We start from the raw sequence: 15,285 nt of genomic DNA on the forward strand, positions 1-15,285 counted from the left end.
CTTCCTTAACACTAACAATCTATGTTCCTGGACATCACACCCCTAAGCAGTGCTCTGTGCTGGTAGTAGGTGCTCTCAGATTCCTGAAATGCAGTTCCTGGCCCTGGAGCACACCTTCTTCTTCCTGCTCTGAGCTTGGAGTGCAGGTTGGCTCATAGCAGGCCTCCTGAGTGATGGGGATGGCAGTGATGAGACTGGCTTCCCGGCCCAGGCGTTTCTTCTCTTCCTCCTGCTGCAGGTTCTTCAGGATGTGCTCTGCTCGCTGATGGGAACGTGACACAGCTCTGGCTGAAAATGACTTCTGTCAGGAAGAAAAGAGAAGGAGCACGGCCTGAAGGTGTTAGTTGAGATGCACACATCCAGTATTTTCTGCCAGAGACCTCAGTGACATTCAGCAATTCAGTTTCTAAATACAAATCAGACTAGTGCTAGCTGACCAGAGATTCACCAGGAGACTCCTCTTGGATCTATGTCTACAATAAGCCTCACTGCAGACTTCTCCCAAGAGACCCCACATGAACCAGTGGCACAGAAAATGCACTGAACAGTCTGTCAGGCAGTTAGAGTGAGCTGATCTTCTCTTGGAGAGAGAACAGCTGTGTGCTCCTAAGATGTGAGTTACCATCTCTCCCAGGGATGTGACATGCAGTACAATACCTCAGTGAGCACACAGAAAAGCCTTATGCCCATGTAGAAAATTCTGTGTGCCTCCTACACAAACCGTGTACTAGATTTTTCCCAGCTGAGGAAGACAAGAAAACTCAAGAACTTAGTCCCCATATTTGGCTTAACTTTCCCCACGCAGCTACAGAGAAAAAACAGTGCTCACTCTTGTGATGTCTGCTTACCGACTGATCTTCATTTATAGGATCCTGCACACTCCCACTGCACTGAGGAACCCAGGGTGGGTCAAACATTGGCACAGATGGCATCCCCAGGACAGGAGAAGGCAGAGTGAAGTTTATACTTGGAGGAGGGATCTAAACAAAAACAGGAAAGACATTTTAATACAGCAGACTCTTAGTAATGTCAGTACTGCTAATCACAAGCACCCAGATTACCCAAGATTACATCTGCAGACTTTTCCCAGCTCTGTATCTCACTGCACTGTAACACCATGACACACATTTCTTTCTTTCATTCTCTGATGTTTTTCCTGACCTGTCCCCCCACTATCCTCTCCCCATTTTATACAGGAGTTCTACACATCACCTCCCTCACTAGTGTGATTTACACTTCTTTTCTCTAAACAGATTTTCAGGCAATTTCATGGCACTTGTTATTACACATCCAGCCCACCAGGCAAGTTGTATATGGCAACATTGTGCTTCATGTGTCCTATCTACCTTGAAGATCTGCTGTGCTCCCTCTTCCATCCTTGGCCAGACTTGATACCTAAACCTCCAGAGCGTGTGAAATTTGAGGATGGCATTCAGCCTTTGCACTGTCTCTGGGTGATGAAATTCGGACATCAGCATGTCAGAAACGGCCTCGGGCACTTTCACAGCACACAGAAGGAACATGGCAGCTGCAGGGATAGAACATCTCATCATCCGTTTTCCTTTAAAATGTGTTTATTTGGCAGAGAAAAAACTGCAGCTGTACAACCCCCCACCAAAAGAAACCTAATCTTGACTCCAGAAATGAGATCAGCAGTCTACCAGGCCTAAAGAAAACTGTAGTGCTGCATGAAACCAAGCACATGTGATTCCACCTTCTGGAGCCACACAGTGCTATGTGTGAGGCTTGTAAAAGCTTCTGAAACACCTGCTTTTAAACTAAAATACACCTTTGCTCTTCCCACTAAAAACCTCACTCATGACTGGTTTAAATGAAAAAGCAGCTCTTGAAGTACCAGGACTAATTGAGTTTGGCTTTGAAAGATGCCACTTCTGAGTGATTAATGTGATGATGAATAAAGGCTGGTTTAACAGAAGCTCTGCCTTCCCCTCAGAGCAGAAGACAGTGTCCCAGCAGGTCTCACATGTCCGTTTTCATAGATAAAACCAAAAAGAAAGGTTCTTAGGTAAGTGGTCATCCTGCAATGATTGCAATCCGCCTCCAATTAGAAACAGAGTTGCTATAAATTGCAAGACAAAGGATCAGATCACAATGGGAAAGCACAATAGAAGCTGAGCTGACCCATAATTGTTTCAATTGAGCATTGTGAATATAAACAGGCATAATCAAACTCCAGATGATGGAGGCCAATTAATCTAAATGGGTGCCTGAGGGGCACTGAGCAGGAAACAAACTAAGAAGGAAAGGTGTTGCTGTGGCAGTTCAGTGGGTGTGAGGGTCTGTGGCTTCTTTGACCAGTAACTCACCACAGAACACTGGGGACAGGTTGTCTAGGTTTGGTGGCTGTTCCTCCACAGAAGAAAGAGGACATCTGCCATCCTGTTTGCCTCAACAGTTATTCAGAAGATGCTAGGCAGGAGAGCTGTGATGATGGGAGGCAGCCCCCACTATATAAAGTCAAGGCTGTTCTTTGACTGCCTAAGTCCTGCCTTACACAGCACAGGCTCTGTTCCTGCTCCAAAGACCTGCTCCGAAACTGCAGGGACCTTCCTGTTTCACCAACCCATGGCACTTTCTACTCTTTGGTCTTTTCAATGTAACTGTGTCAAGTCTTAGTATGACTGATTTGAAAAGGTGAGCTCAAAAGAAATACTGGCTCGGAAGATGATCAGTAGATGGTGCTGTTGTACACTAACATAGGGAGGCTTTTTAATCCAGCTGGTGAATAGCATCATCATGAGTTTTCAGGTTTTGACCTTGATTAGTGAGTGTAATTTGTTCTTGGGCTGAAATAACTCCTAATTAAAAAGCTAGTTCAGACCCTCAAATGGATTTTAATCCTCCCTTCAGGGAGGGGAGAAGGAGGAAGATGTGTGTCAGAGGCTGCTCTGGAAGAGCAGCCAGCTAGTACTCCAAACAGCACCAAAGAAACCTTTGGTGGCACTCAGACTTCCCCACTACAAAGCTATCTTGCAAAGTCTTGTGATCTACTATGAGTTATGCAGCCAGGGCAGCCATACTAAGTGGTTTTGTTCTCCTACCTGCTGCTCCAGCCATGTGCTCATCCACACTGAGCAGAAGCTCCCATGCTGCTGGCTGGATGTCCCCATACATTTCTTCTGTGAGGATAGGAGCTGCTTTGATTAGCAGTGACAAAGGTGCAGGAGAGAGGCTCATTACCTGCAAAACACCAAGCCATGCCTTACAGCTGAGTTGTGTAAACTCTCCACAGTGAACAACATTCAGTAATATTGCACTAGTTTTGGTCTGCAGATTTTACACTGATAACTTCTAATTTCAGTCACTTCAGATACACTCCATAGAATATAGTTTCTTCCAGCCTACAATGAAAAAGAAAGTGTTTGCAAACTGGTTCCTTGAGTCTTTTGCTAGTTACTCGTGTCACCAAAACACTGATGAAGAGGACAAAAGGAAAGCCAAACTTTCCCAAGGTGGTGCACAGTGACACAGACCCATGAAAATCTCACAGACTCCCAAGAACAGGTCTGTGAAGAGCCTGTTGCTTCTTCAGGAGCGCTGAACAAGGAACAACAAAGAAAAGTGATGCTGTAAACTGACAGGTTGTATTTAAACACATTTGTGGAATTTTGAAATATTTTCCTTATTTTTGTATCCCCAGTTTTGATGTATCAGTTGCTGTGGGAAGCCAGGGGTGCAGAATGCAATTTAACAGAGCTACATGTTTAAAGGATTCTTTGATACCTTAAGAAGCTTAAATTAGCATGACTTGGCTGAGGAAAACATGCAGGGCTGAACTGACTGATATTCAGGAATAGTTCTTCACATGGGTTTGGAGATCCTTATATATTTCCCTTCTTGTTGCAGCCTAACCTGACATCTAAGTATCAGCCTCCCTAACTAGCATATGGCCTAGTAATTACCTGGTGCCTGATGTATTTTAGCATTCCCGAATCCTTCTTCCCTTCCAAGTTGATATCAATCACTCTCTTTTTTAGAGAAGGAGTTCTCAAGCATGACTTGTCTGAGCACTGAAAGGAAAAAAGAAGAAAGAAAGAAGTGGAGTCACATTTAGATTTCCCAAAATGTGGAGAGGGACATCATGAACAAGAAGGATTTCCATAAACTACAAGTCATACAGTAGCAGGGCTGTAGCTCAAAGCCTTCTCCTGTGCTGGCAAAAGGCCTGGTATCAGGGAGAAAATGTCTCATCATATTTTCTTCTCTTTCTAACAATATTTTGCCCAATAAAAGCTTCAAGCAGAGGCCAGTAAACCAAATAAGGAATGTGAATGTGCTATGTGCAATCTCCCCAGGTGGTATACCCATGTATTTCAGGAGAACAGTGCTTTAAGAAGGTTAGAGGTAAGAGATCTATAGTTTCCCTCTTTTTTCCTAGCTGTTCCCTAAGGTTTTGATGGTTTGATGAACGTTGAAATGTGTATCACTTTGGCTTGCAATTTAAAGTTGGAGATGAAACAACACGCAGTAATGCATGGTGTTGTTCCACTGCCTTTCATGAACACTGCCAACCGCTCATTTCAAGCCTACCTTCTGTGGAGGAAATGAGTGCCTCTCTTTCTAAATAACTGATACACTACCTTTCTGTGCTAGAGGACAGTTACAGTTTCCAGGAAAGCAGAATCATTAGCTGTTGTTTCATCTGCTCTGTGCTTTGTTCCATACAAATACCCTTTGATTTTCTAACTTGTCAGGAAACAATCTGCTAGTTGATGAAGAAACATTATGAACTTGTTTCCTACTTCTTCATTTTCCTCTTACAGGGATGATAACCTCTTTACTCAACTGAAATCTTCACAAGAGTTTTATGAACACTTTTGTTTTCAATGTTACAGCAAAGTAGCTGAATGACTCCAGCGTTACAAGTATTCAGAATAACTGTAGTCTGTCTGCTGTAATCAGGTATATGAAAGTATTAACCACCTATTGACATGATTCAGCTGGTACCTGGGTGGGCACTTCACTGAAAGCAGAGATTTATTTCCACTGAAGTTAAAAGCACCACTAAAGTGGCTAAAAAGGCACAATCTTGTATGATTATCCTCCCGAACTGGTACTAAAAGTGTGCCACTGAAGGGACTGCAACATTAAAGACTGATGTACACAGCCCTTGGAACAGCTGTGAGAGTTCAAACTGAAAATAAAGAAATTATGCAAGATTTTACAAGAACTTCAAGAAAAAGAGACTGGGTTCCAGTGGCTGAAAGAGGCTATAAAAGAACAGGCTATAAACTTTTAAATGACATTATCAGCAACTAAGATTCTTTCCAATCAGTACAGATTACATTCCTTCCATAACCCTAATTGCAAAGCTGTGTTTAAGAAAGGCTGTATTAGTTCTGTTGTGAAAGAACAGTTTGAGCACATTATGCAGTTCCTGAAGGTAGTAACGACCTGGCCAGACAACCCCCAGACATTCTGCTTTTTTCATCTACTCACTTCCTTTTGCTTTTTGCCTCTTGCCACAGTGTTCAATGTGCTGTTTTCTCGCAGAGAGTCCACTGTGTCTCCATACAGGAGTTTGATGGCCCGGACAAGGCGAGCACAGGACCGGCTGTGATGGAGGTAGCAGTGTGGGTGACAGTAGTCAATGTGGGTACATATGAAACTCTGTTGGTTGCATAATAGGATCATAACCTTGAAAAGAAAAAAAAGAGAATAGTTACCTACACAAAAGAGCAATACACAGAGAACTGCACAAGACAGACAGTGATGGAAACATTCAAGGCAACTACCTAGGCATGGCTAAAGAAACATTAATGTTAACAAAGCAAAGAGACAGAGTTGCTGTTGGATGTGTATGTCTGGCTGGTGGCAAGATTAAGGCTGAGGAAAACAGTTTGCAGGAAAGCTCTTGTATTACCACTCTGAGGTGAGGGCTTACACTGGAAATTGTCAACGACTCAATCATCATTAAAGCTGCAAACCCACCAGGTTCAGGGGTTAGTTTCCTTCAACCAACATGAAAGGAAATGTCTCAGTGTGCTCTCTAGTGGGAATAAGCTGTGCCAGTTGTTCTATATATGCTTCCTTCCCTGTGCTTGGGTAGGCTCATCCAGCCTATCTTTATGTCCTATTTCTGGTGGTGCTGCCATATGGCAGTAGGGAGTTCTAAAACCTGTCTAAGAAACAGTAAATATCTGGGCATTTAGCTATTCTGAGCTCTGCTGCAGCAGCACTGGTATTAGTCCCTAAACTACTTAATTAAAAGACAGCCTCAGGTAAGTCTACACCGCAGTAACTGCTCTCTGCTGTAACTCAGAGGGTTTCTTCCCAGAGGAGCAAAGCTCAGTCCAGCTCTTTGGACATTGTTCTTCGTATCAGTACACAAACACATCCACTTCTAGCACTTTGATGAAAATGCACAAGCATTCACACTGTAGGTCATAACTGGCCTTTATGAATCCTCTTTATCCCAGAGCTAGTGTAGAAATACCCAGAACTATCAGAAAGAAGCTATCCCACCTTTTCCATCCACTTACAGTCTGTGCTGGCTCTTTTAAAGCAAGGGAGCCACATCACTCTCAATCCTCAACTATTTAGGCTTCTAAAAAGCCAGGAGCTTAATTTAAAACAAATCTGCACTGTGTATGTGGGATTCTTGTCTCTATCTGACCTCAAAAGAACATTAACTGGAACAGGTGATTTTTCAAACCTTCCCTTCTCCTATGCAGGCTAATTACATGCAAAGTGAGACAAACATCTCAAGTTCCCTTCAGTTTATGCCTCATGCTTGTGAGTTCATGCAATCCTCCCACACTGAGCAAAGGCACCATGAGTTATCCTAAGCTGCTAGCTAGGGATATGCCTTTATGCTTTAGCAATTCATCGCCTAGTACATACTCTCATGACTAACATACTCAGTTTAGTACACTGGAGTTTCCAAAGGAAGTGTAATCATTACCAATAGCATCAGAATACTGACAGAGAAGCAAGGTAGTCCAGGGACTGAAGTACTAGCTTGCAAGACATGACATTTGAGTTCCCTCCTCTACTAGCCATGCTGAAGACAGAACACTGAGCTAATGGATTTCTCAGCTGAGGTAGCATGGCTGTCCTGGCACACTAGAGAGAAATAGTCCCTTTCTGCCATACAAATTAAATATACAAGACCAAAGCTCTCTGGTTTTAGTCCATGTTAGAAATGACAGACATTTCCAAAGTTCACAGCTTACTTACACTTGAGATCCTTGGTGCTACATGGAGAAAGCACAGATTGTGATCTGATTATTGCCAGCATGAAGGTTTTCCTACTGAAAATGCCATCCGTGAGAGCACTGGAGGTGACTTATACTCACATGCAGCCACGACATGTTCCGATGATAGTTCTCCTCTGCGCCTGTGTTGCTCAGCACCTCGGGCTCAATGCTAGGTTCGCTCGCGCTCCAAGGGCTCCCTTCTTCAAAAGAAAAATACCCAAAAGCTGGTTGTATTTATTGCTCCCTGTGTGCTTTAAGACTAGGGACAGCACTTGTAAGCCAGGCCAGCCTTGTGGGAACACACCAGAGTACACAGAATATGCCACACTGGAGAGACTGCATTTGAACATCCCTCCCCAGTCCTTGTATCATGCTGGCTTGGCAATTACAAGAACCATTTAGGCTTGGCTCACAGGCCATCGTGTCAGTAGCAAACACTGCTCCCTCCCCACTTTTTTCTTCAATGGAAGGGGAGAAGGCAAACAAAAAACATCGGAAACAAATTCTTCGCACCATTCAGATGCTGCAAGTGGTTGGTTTAGTGATCTGCATTGACTGGGCTCTGTGGTTAAAAACATGAACAAAAAACCCAACCAGAAGTGGCATCCAACTGGAAATGCCAATGGGCAAAGTCACTGCCAATTGCCCATGGAAACTGCTAATGCTATGGGGATAAAAGGGGAAAAAAATCCTGATTCTAGCACACTAGTTCTAAAGAACTCACGCAAGGGAGTGATTTCTCTGGGAACTTTACAGATCCCTGTGTTTCTTCTAGCCATTTCATAACCCGTAGGCCTCCTATCAAACTAACATAACACTCTAAAGAGATGGCTGGGGATGAATTCTGATTAATCCTTTCTTTCTCCTCTTTGAGTTAACTGTGACTTGCCACAGACTACAGAACAGGCAATCCCACTCTCTATGTTCACCTACTGATGCATCTTTTGGGGAACATAAAAATTACCATTAAGCTTGGGACGTTATTTTAGCTCCAAATGTGTCCAAACCATAGGTTTTGGTTAACATCACTAGCAGAGGAAACCCTTTTAGTTCAACTGTGATGGATATTTCTCATGGCAGGATACTCATTTGCTTTCCATAAGATAAGACATATGGTGATCCATCTTTTGAAGATTAAGAAAGTCATCTGTAAACTGTAAAAGTATATGTATATGCCAATATGTAGAAATATAGTATGCAGCATGTACATGTTATGTTCTATATATAGGGAATATATATATTACATTTCATAAAACATGCCTATGACATCATATCCTACATAGAATATGAAGGGCATGTCTGTACATATATATATATCTCCTGTCACTATGGACATATATGCATATGACCTCATGTATTCATTGTATCATAGGACTTAGGGGGGTGTGTATGTGCATATACACACGTGCATGTGCTCCCCTAAAGACAGCATGCGCTTGGCTGGCAGGCACCAGCATTCCAAGAGTTCATGCTCTAACACGGAGCTCTGAATTGCTAACCTGTGCACGGAGCCAACGCTGCACCCAGGATGTGAATGTGCTCCTGGCTCAGGCAGTCACCTGAAGAGGACTCTAGGTTTCCCCTAGCCTGCTGGGGTGTGGGTCTCCTGTCATTCCTAGCTCTGCTGCAATCACATCAGGAGTTTAGGTCCTGCCTATTGTCCCCTCCCTTTCCACCCACTCGTCTAAGTTACCTATATCAGTGACAGTGTCCCTGCTGTGGGACAGCTGCAGCTCCTCATTCTCAGACTCTGAGTCCTGCCGTGATAACTTGGTGCTCTTTAGGCTGCCGGCCCGGCGAATGCTGGAAAGGGAACCCCCCTTCTTCACCCGGAAACTGCGGGTTCCTTTAATCTGGAGCAAGCGGGAGCCTCCTATCCTGATCTTCCTGATGGGAACTGTATTAAAAGAATAAAAGAGGACTTTTTTCCCCTTAATTTTTCCCCATTTAAAAAAGAAAGATATCCTGGCCCTCCCTTCCCTCCCTCCCCTTTGCTGCCAGCCTGTACTGCAGCATCTTTTCTTCTACCAAGGAATGTGGGCCAGAGGCTCCCTCCAAAGCCACCGCCAATGCAGCTCTGTCAATCAGGCAGTAAAGATGCTTTACGGAAACGTGTTCAGCACCTCATTTCCTGGAGACCTGGTACATCACCTCAGGCCTTGTCTGTATTTGGAATTAGCCCTTGTTCACCCACCAGCAAGTAGAGTCAGCTGCTCTAATAGAAACCCAAAACCTGGACAAGGAAAACCTACAATTCACACCAATTTGATTCAATTCCTGGCAGGAAACAGGATCTGCCCAATGGTTGTAAGCTGCAGTTTTCTTTGCCAGACCCTGGGGTTTACATTAGTGCAGAATCCCCTCTTGCTAGGGATAGATGGCTGAATCCCAAACATGAACAAGGCATCATGGACAAACCTATTTTCCTGTGGGCCTGGGGTCTGTAAACCTCACTGAGCTCAGCAGTAGGATCAATTATTTACTCATACAGCACGTGTGACTGCAGAAGGGTAGTCTGCTTCATGGGGTTAGCACGTGAGACTTCTCTGAAGTAAGATTTGCATAAATCCGTGTCTCTGCATGTTACTCTTCATCATTAGAATGCTTTAGAGGAAACAGGAGCACGTAGATCCTCTCCTTCAGACAAATCAGCAGCTTTCAGGCATTAACAACATCCACTGACACTGCATTGTTGATGAGCACAGACATGAAATGGTTCAATGTTCAAAGCACCAACCGTTTGCACTTTCATTCTCCTCTTAGTTCAAAGGCAGTACATGGCAGTATGTCAGTCCAAATGTTGCAACACTCAGTCATTTTACTGCAGATCTAATCAGGCAAGGCCACGTGTGATCGATTTTGGTGTGTTGTTGAGAATGAACAGGATACAGCTTTTTGGATACCATGGGTAAGCAAAATATTTTAACAGAATTGTATTTTGGCTTCAGGCAAAAATCAAACACACCTTTATTCCTGAGAATGCCCCTAATTCCTTCAGAACCCAATTCCCAATCCCATTTCCAGTGGCTAACATCCTGGATGAAGGCATCTGGATAGGTTTTGAGACCTGCTCCTCAGTCCTCATGTATCAGCTGGGCAAATCACTCTTGAGTGACAGAGAATCTCCCTCCAAGTGAATATGCTGAGTTCCTTAGCAATCACTACTGCCTGAATTCTGTTCAGATCAGCCTCAATACAGTGGCTCTTTTCCCCCAAATGCCAAACCACTTAAGCACTTGTGACTGCATTTCATCAGGTCTGTAGAATCCCATTTTAGTACCCAAAGAGTACACAAGATCCTCTGAGAGCCTGCATCTACCTAGCTTTAGTGTCTGTATTTCAGACCTACCTGGAGCAGATTCTATACAGTAAACTTGCAGCTTTTGGATAGCTGTTAAGCCACACCTGGGGTGAGCAATGAGAGCAAAGTTTTTAACACTCCAGTGAAAAATGAAAGGAAACAGATTAGTACTTATCAAAGAGGTTAAGGTAAAGAAACCTGTCACTGCAGGCAACACAGTTCTAGTTACATTTGCACAATAACATTTTCTTATCTAGGAAAGTGTAGATTACAAAAGATGCCTCTGCATCTGTAATGTTTGGCCCAGTTGGATCCCCAGAAGAATGTGCTGTGGCCAGAGAAAAGAACATTAATTACTGTAACTTTAAAATATAACATCATCTTGCATTTATTTAGTTTCCATTTTTGCCAAGAGTATATTAGTACATTAGGATTCAATCTTCCTACCACAGTCACATTTCCCATCTCTAAAATGTAGTAAAGAGGCAGATTTAGTAAAGAAATACTGCATTGCAGCTCAGGGAAAAGGGAGAATGAGGGAAAAAACCCAACCAAAACTGCAGGGAAAATGTAGTTTAACAGAGTCAAGGATGCAGAAAGTTAATACTAACTTTGCAAAAAGAGTTTTGCATTTTGCCTGTAGCACAGTAACACATAAAGGAATATCTAAGTCAGCATTGTCTCTGAGAAAAATAAGATAGAGAACAGCCACCAGCATTTTCCCACTCAGGTAACATCCCAGTGGATGGGTCTGCTGCCTGAGATGCTGAAAAGTGGTTTCAAGTAATTGCCATAAATATATTCAAAAAAAGACCAACCCCAAAAGAAGCTTTTCCTTATCTAAATAGTTAGAGACATATCATCCTGCTGATCTTAGACTACCAGACAGACTACAAGGCTGTGTGCTTCTCCTGGCTGCCAGTGTGCCAAGGGTACCAAAAAAGATGTTGAGCATGAATTTATCCAGCTCACATTTCTTAGGTGTATACCTAGCTGTCTTCACAGGATTAACTGTCCCACCTGACACACACATAAGTCTTGGAAGCAGTTCTAATGTTTTCTAATATCTCCTCCAGTAACTGTGGCAGAGTCACAGCTGAAGAAAGCACAAACTTTACCCAAAACCCCCTGAAGTCAATAAAAGCTCCCTCTGAATCATTAATGCCCATTACAATTCCTAGAGGATAACCACTCAGACTCCATCCTTTTCAAACAACCAAACATTTATCCTTTTCAAACAGTCATCAGAATTACCATGCAAACATCTGCACCTTTACATGGCTATAATGAGACAGAATTTAAACAGTTCTAGAAGACTTCTTAGAGGGAAAATTATTTACAGGTAACTGCCACTTTAGCCTCTAATTGCAAATACACACGATGACTGTATATTGTATTGCAACACTTGTACCATCAGATAATAGGCGAGTTTTGCGTGAGATGGCTCAAAAATGGAAACAATCTGCTGGTCTTAGCAAACACAGTGAGCTTGAGGTTTGCTTGTACAGTATACAGTATGTTGGGAACATTAAACTGCTAGCCATCAAAAGCCACAGAGATGTGTGGGGTTTTCATGTGGTAGCAAAGAATTCAAGAGATCAAGTGATCAATCACTAATTCTGTGAGATGCCATGACTTCCAAACCGGAGCAGATATTCACAGAAAGATCCCTCCTATCTGTGGTATTCCCAGAATGAAAAACTGTGATCAGAACAAAAGAGGAACAAGAACACTTTTGATCTTTATTTTAAAAGTGAATCAAATAGTGATGCTTCTCTCAGCATGGCACTGAGAGACAGTTTCAGCGAAGGCATCCTCCCTTTTGGCAATCTTGCAATGCCCTCGGTTGGCATCAGTCACAGCAGTGTTTTATAAAATTTAACATCTTTGCTTCTCACATTTGTTATATTTAACCCTGAAGGCCAGAAGCGTCTCTGAAATGATTCGAAGCCACGTGACTCCATGGCTGCCTGCTTTTAACACAGTCTATGCAAATGGAACACAAAATCAAGCGCCACTTCACAAGCCCTGAGAATACAAAAGCCTTATTATGCTGACAAACCTTTTTTCTCCTCGAAGCCAGCCTCAGATTTGAGGGTGTGGCTGCTGCTGTGCAGGGAATCCTTCGAATCTTCGTTTTCATCCAGAACCCCAGCAAAGCTGATCTTTCTTTCATACCTGTGCCGATCCATCTCAGGGTCCAGACGCAGCCTGCAGCTCTCCAGATCCTGTAGCAGAATGTAGAGCACAGAGATGTGCAAGCAGGATGAGCCTCATGCTTCCCACTGCAACCATAGAAGCTTCAGGAAGAACTGCTTCAGATGGGAATTTATTTCTAGCACACAGTTCTCCATCTACTCTGACACTTTCTAATCCAGTTACTCATTGGGCTTGCAGCATCCTGAGCCAAGCTGTCAGGATGGAAGAGTTAGGAAGTGTTAACATGTTTATTAGGTTAATACTGTTGAGTGAATTGGTGCCCTGTCTGCAATCTCATGAGGGGAAAAACACATAAATAGTCCCTAATGGACAGGTGGCAATAAAAGGTGGTTGTTGCCAAAGATGCTGGGTAGATGGTTATGTCTCTGCTCCAAAAGGACCCATGGTTGATTAGAGAATGAATTGATCTGTTCTCAAGGGCAGAAAAGCTGAGAAAGCAGCTGACAGTGTGACAGCTATGAAAGCATGGCCCAGAGCAAGCTTTCTGTGTGCAGATCAGACTGAAAGGACACAGCACAAACCAGGGAGTAATAAAAATGTTGGCTGCAATTAAATTCTGGAAAATAAAAAACATTGCACCAGGGAGAAGCTAGTTTGCACCAGCATTCCCTCTTATTAACAGAAATGGCACCATTTGTGCCACCCACTGGCTACTAATTTGGGCCAAAGAAAGCAGAAGTCCTAGAATTCCACAAGCTATGGACATTTATCCTCTTTCCTTAACTACAGCTAGAAAAGGTGAAAGAAGGACTGTGAATTCCCAGACTGGCAAACAGTTAAAATCCTGGGCTCTTTAAGAACATCATTTGTACCTTTTGACTGAGGATATCATCAGCTTTGAGATCTATGCACCCAAAATGTAACTAGGTGAAATCTAAGATGACACAAAGCTCCTTGGTGTGAGTAAATTGATGGTGAACATGAAAGATAACATCATCTGACAGAGCTTAGGATATGAAACAAAGGCTAAAGCATTTCAGGATAAAAATCTGTGATCAAATCTGTCTGAATTACAGCATCTTCACAAATCAGCATGCATACGCAAAGCCATGACAGCAGTACAGGTATATTCCTAGGACATGGCCAGAGTTCCCCTACCTGGAGTGCTTGAACACATTACTCCTCCAGCTGTCTGTCAACATGCTGACACTGGAAATTGCTGCCCCCTCAAATTAAATGACAATGCACACAGTCTATCTTCAGCAACTGCTAAGTTAAAATTAATGACTTTCACTCACAGCAAATGACAAGTTCCAGTTCCCTGGCTCTACCATGGCAGCAGCAGGCTCCAAGAGAATGTATTCATCACTCCCAGACATGTGCAAAGTGAGCTTGTATCTATTCCACCAGCTTCAGTAAAAGGCTTTGTTTGAAACTTCAGTCAGGACTGCCTGCCTCACTCACACATAGGTATGGGTGCTTACATCCTCAGCCTGGCAAGTCTGGATGGACTTGGGTGGTTAAATTGGTCCATCATAACTAGTTCATTGCAAATGCTTCATTTTTTCTAGGCTGCTGTCTGTGCTCATACCTATGGAGCAGGTATGCCTACAAACACGGATGCAAGTGAGATTTCCCCTGCTGGAACTTTAGGTCTATGCATCATTATGTACTTGATTCTCTTGGAAAGGAAGCATCACCCCATAAATACAGAGATTTAGCATTTTAACCCAGAGTGTGTCAGTTCTATTCCCCCCCCACCCCCAAGCACAAAGGTAAAAGAAGCACTCTATGGCCATCTTCTCTACCAGGATCTTGCATAATGTAACTGACCTTAAGGTTTCTTCTGCCTGTGCATAACAGAATGATTCCTTCTCCTCTCTCATTTGTAAGTCTGAAAAGCTATTTATCATTTGCATTTCTGTCTGTCACAAAAGCACAAATTTCTGTTGATCTTCATTACTCAACATATTCTTAGTTCCAAGCCTAACTACTCTACTGAGCTAAATTCCAAACCCTAGTATTATTCTGCTTTTTGGATGCAATCATTTATTACATGGTAAAAATATCAATTAAGTGTTTAGGAAGACTTCTGCTGAATTTATCACTATGTTTTAAAATTGCCCTTCTTGCATACCTGGCGGCTGAGCCACTTCATCATAGGTCATGTACAGCCTTTGAAATTAATTTGAGAAACTAATGACAATAATGCCCAGCCAAATCAGCCTGTCAAGCACAACTGTCATCAGCAAAATTTGATCTAAGGCTGTGATTAAGAAAAAACAGGGTAATAGGACTAAATCCTTCATGTGCTCTTGGAAACTTATCTTCTCATTCGTGCTTTTTAATTTTTATCCTGGTTTCCCAAATAAATTAGGCTTAAAAGATGAAATTGCATGTATGCTATTCAATTCTCATCTCATCCCATGCTAACTACCTCTAAAGCTGATGGTCACCTTCAACCCAATTTGACAAAAGACAACTGAGTGCCTGTGCATTTTGTGAAACAATAGGCTGAAGGCAAAGTTAAACTGCATTAATCAGTTGTAAGAAAATCCACACAAGAATGAACCACTGGAAATCATGGGTTCACAAAATTAGTTC

At 42.8% G+C, this 15,285-nt stretch overlaps 1 protein-coding gene across 1 annotated transcript in view; it reads right to left on the reverse strand.

Annotated features, from left to right (window-relative positions):
• UNC80 (unc-80 homolog, NALCN channel complex subunit) overlaps positions 1 to 15,285 on the reverse strand; it is a 117,971-nt gene that overhangs the window by 49,977 nt on the left and 52,709 nt on the right. Inside the window, 9 exon segments of the mRNA XM_034065723.1 lie at positions 115 to 301; positions 849 to 980; positions 1,347 to 1,528; positions 3,063 to 3,201; positions 3,924 to 4,031; positions 5,461 to 5,658; positions 7,320 to 7,420; positions 8,914 to 9,117; positions 12,584 to 12,749. Of these exon segments, the coding sequence (XP_033921614.1) occupies positions 115 to 301; positions 849 to 980; positions 1,347 to 1,528; positions 3,063 to 3,201; positions 3,924 to 4,031; positions 5,461 to 5,658; positions 7,320 to 7,420; positions 8,914 to 9,117; positions 12,584 to 12,749 (1,417 nt within the window).

Source organism: Melopsittacus undulatus, chromosome 8, assembly GCF_012275295.1.
Source record: "Melopsittacus undulatus isolate bMelUnd1 chromosome 8, bMelUnd1.mat.Z, whole genome shotgun sequence".
NCBI classification, from domain to species: domain Eukaryota; kingdom Metazoa; phylum Chordata; class Aves; order Psittaciformes; family Psittaculidae; genus Melopsittacus; species Melopsittacus undulatus.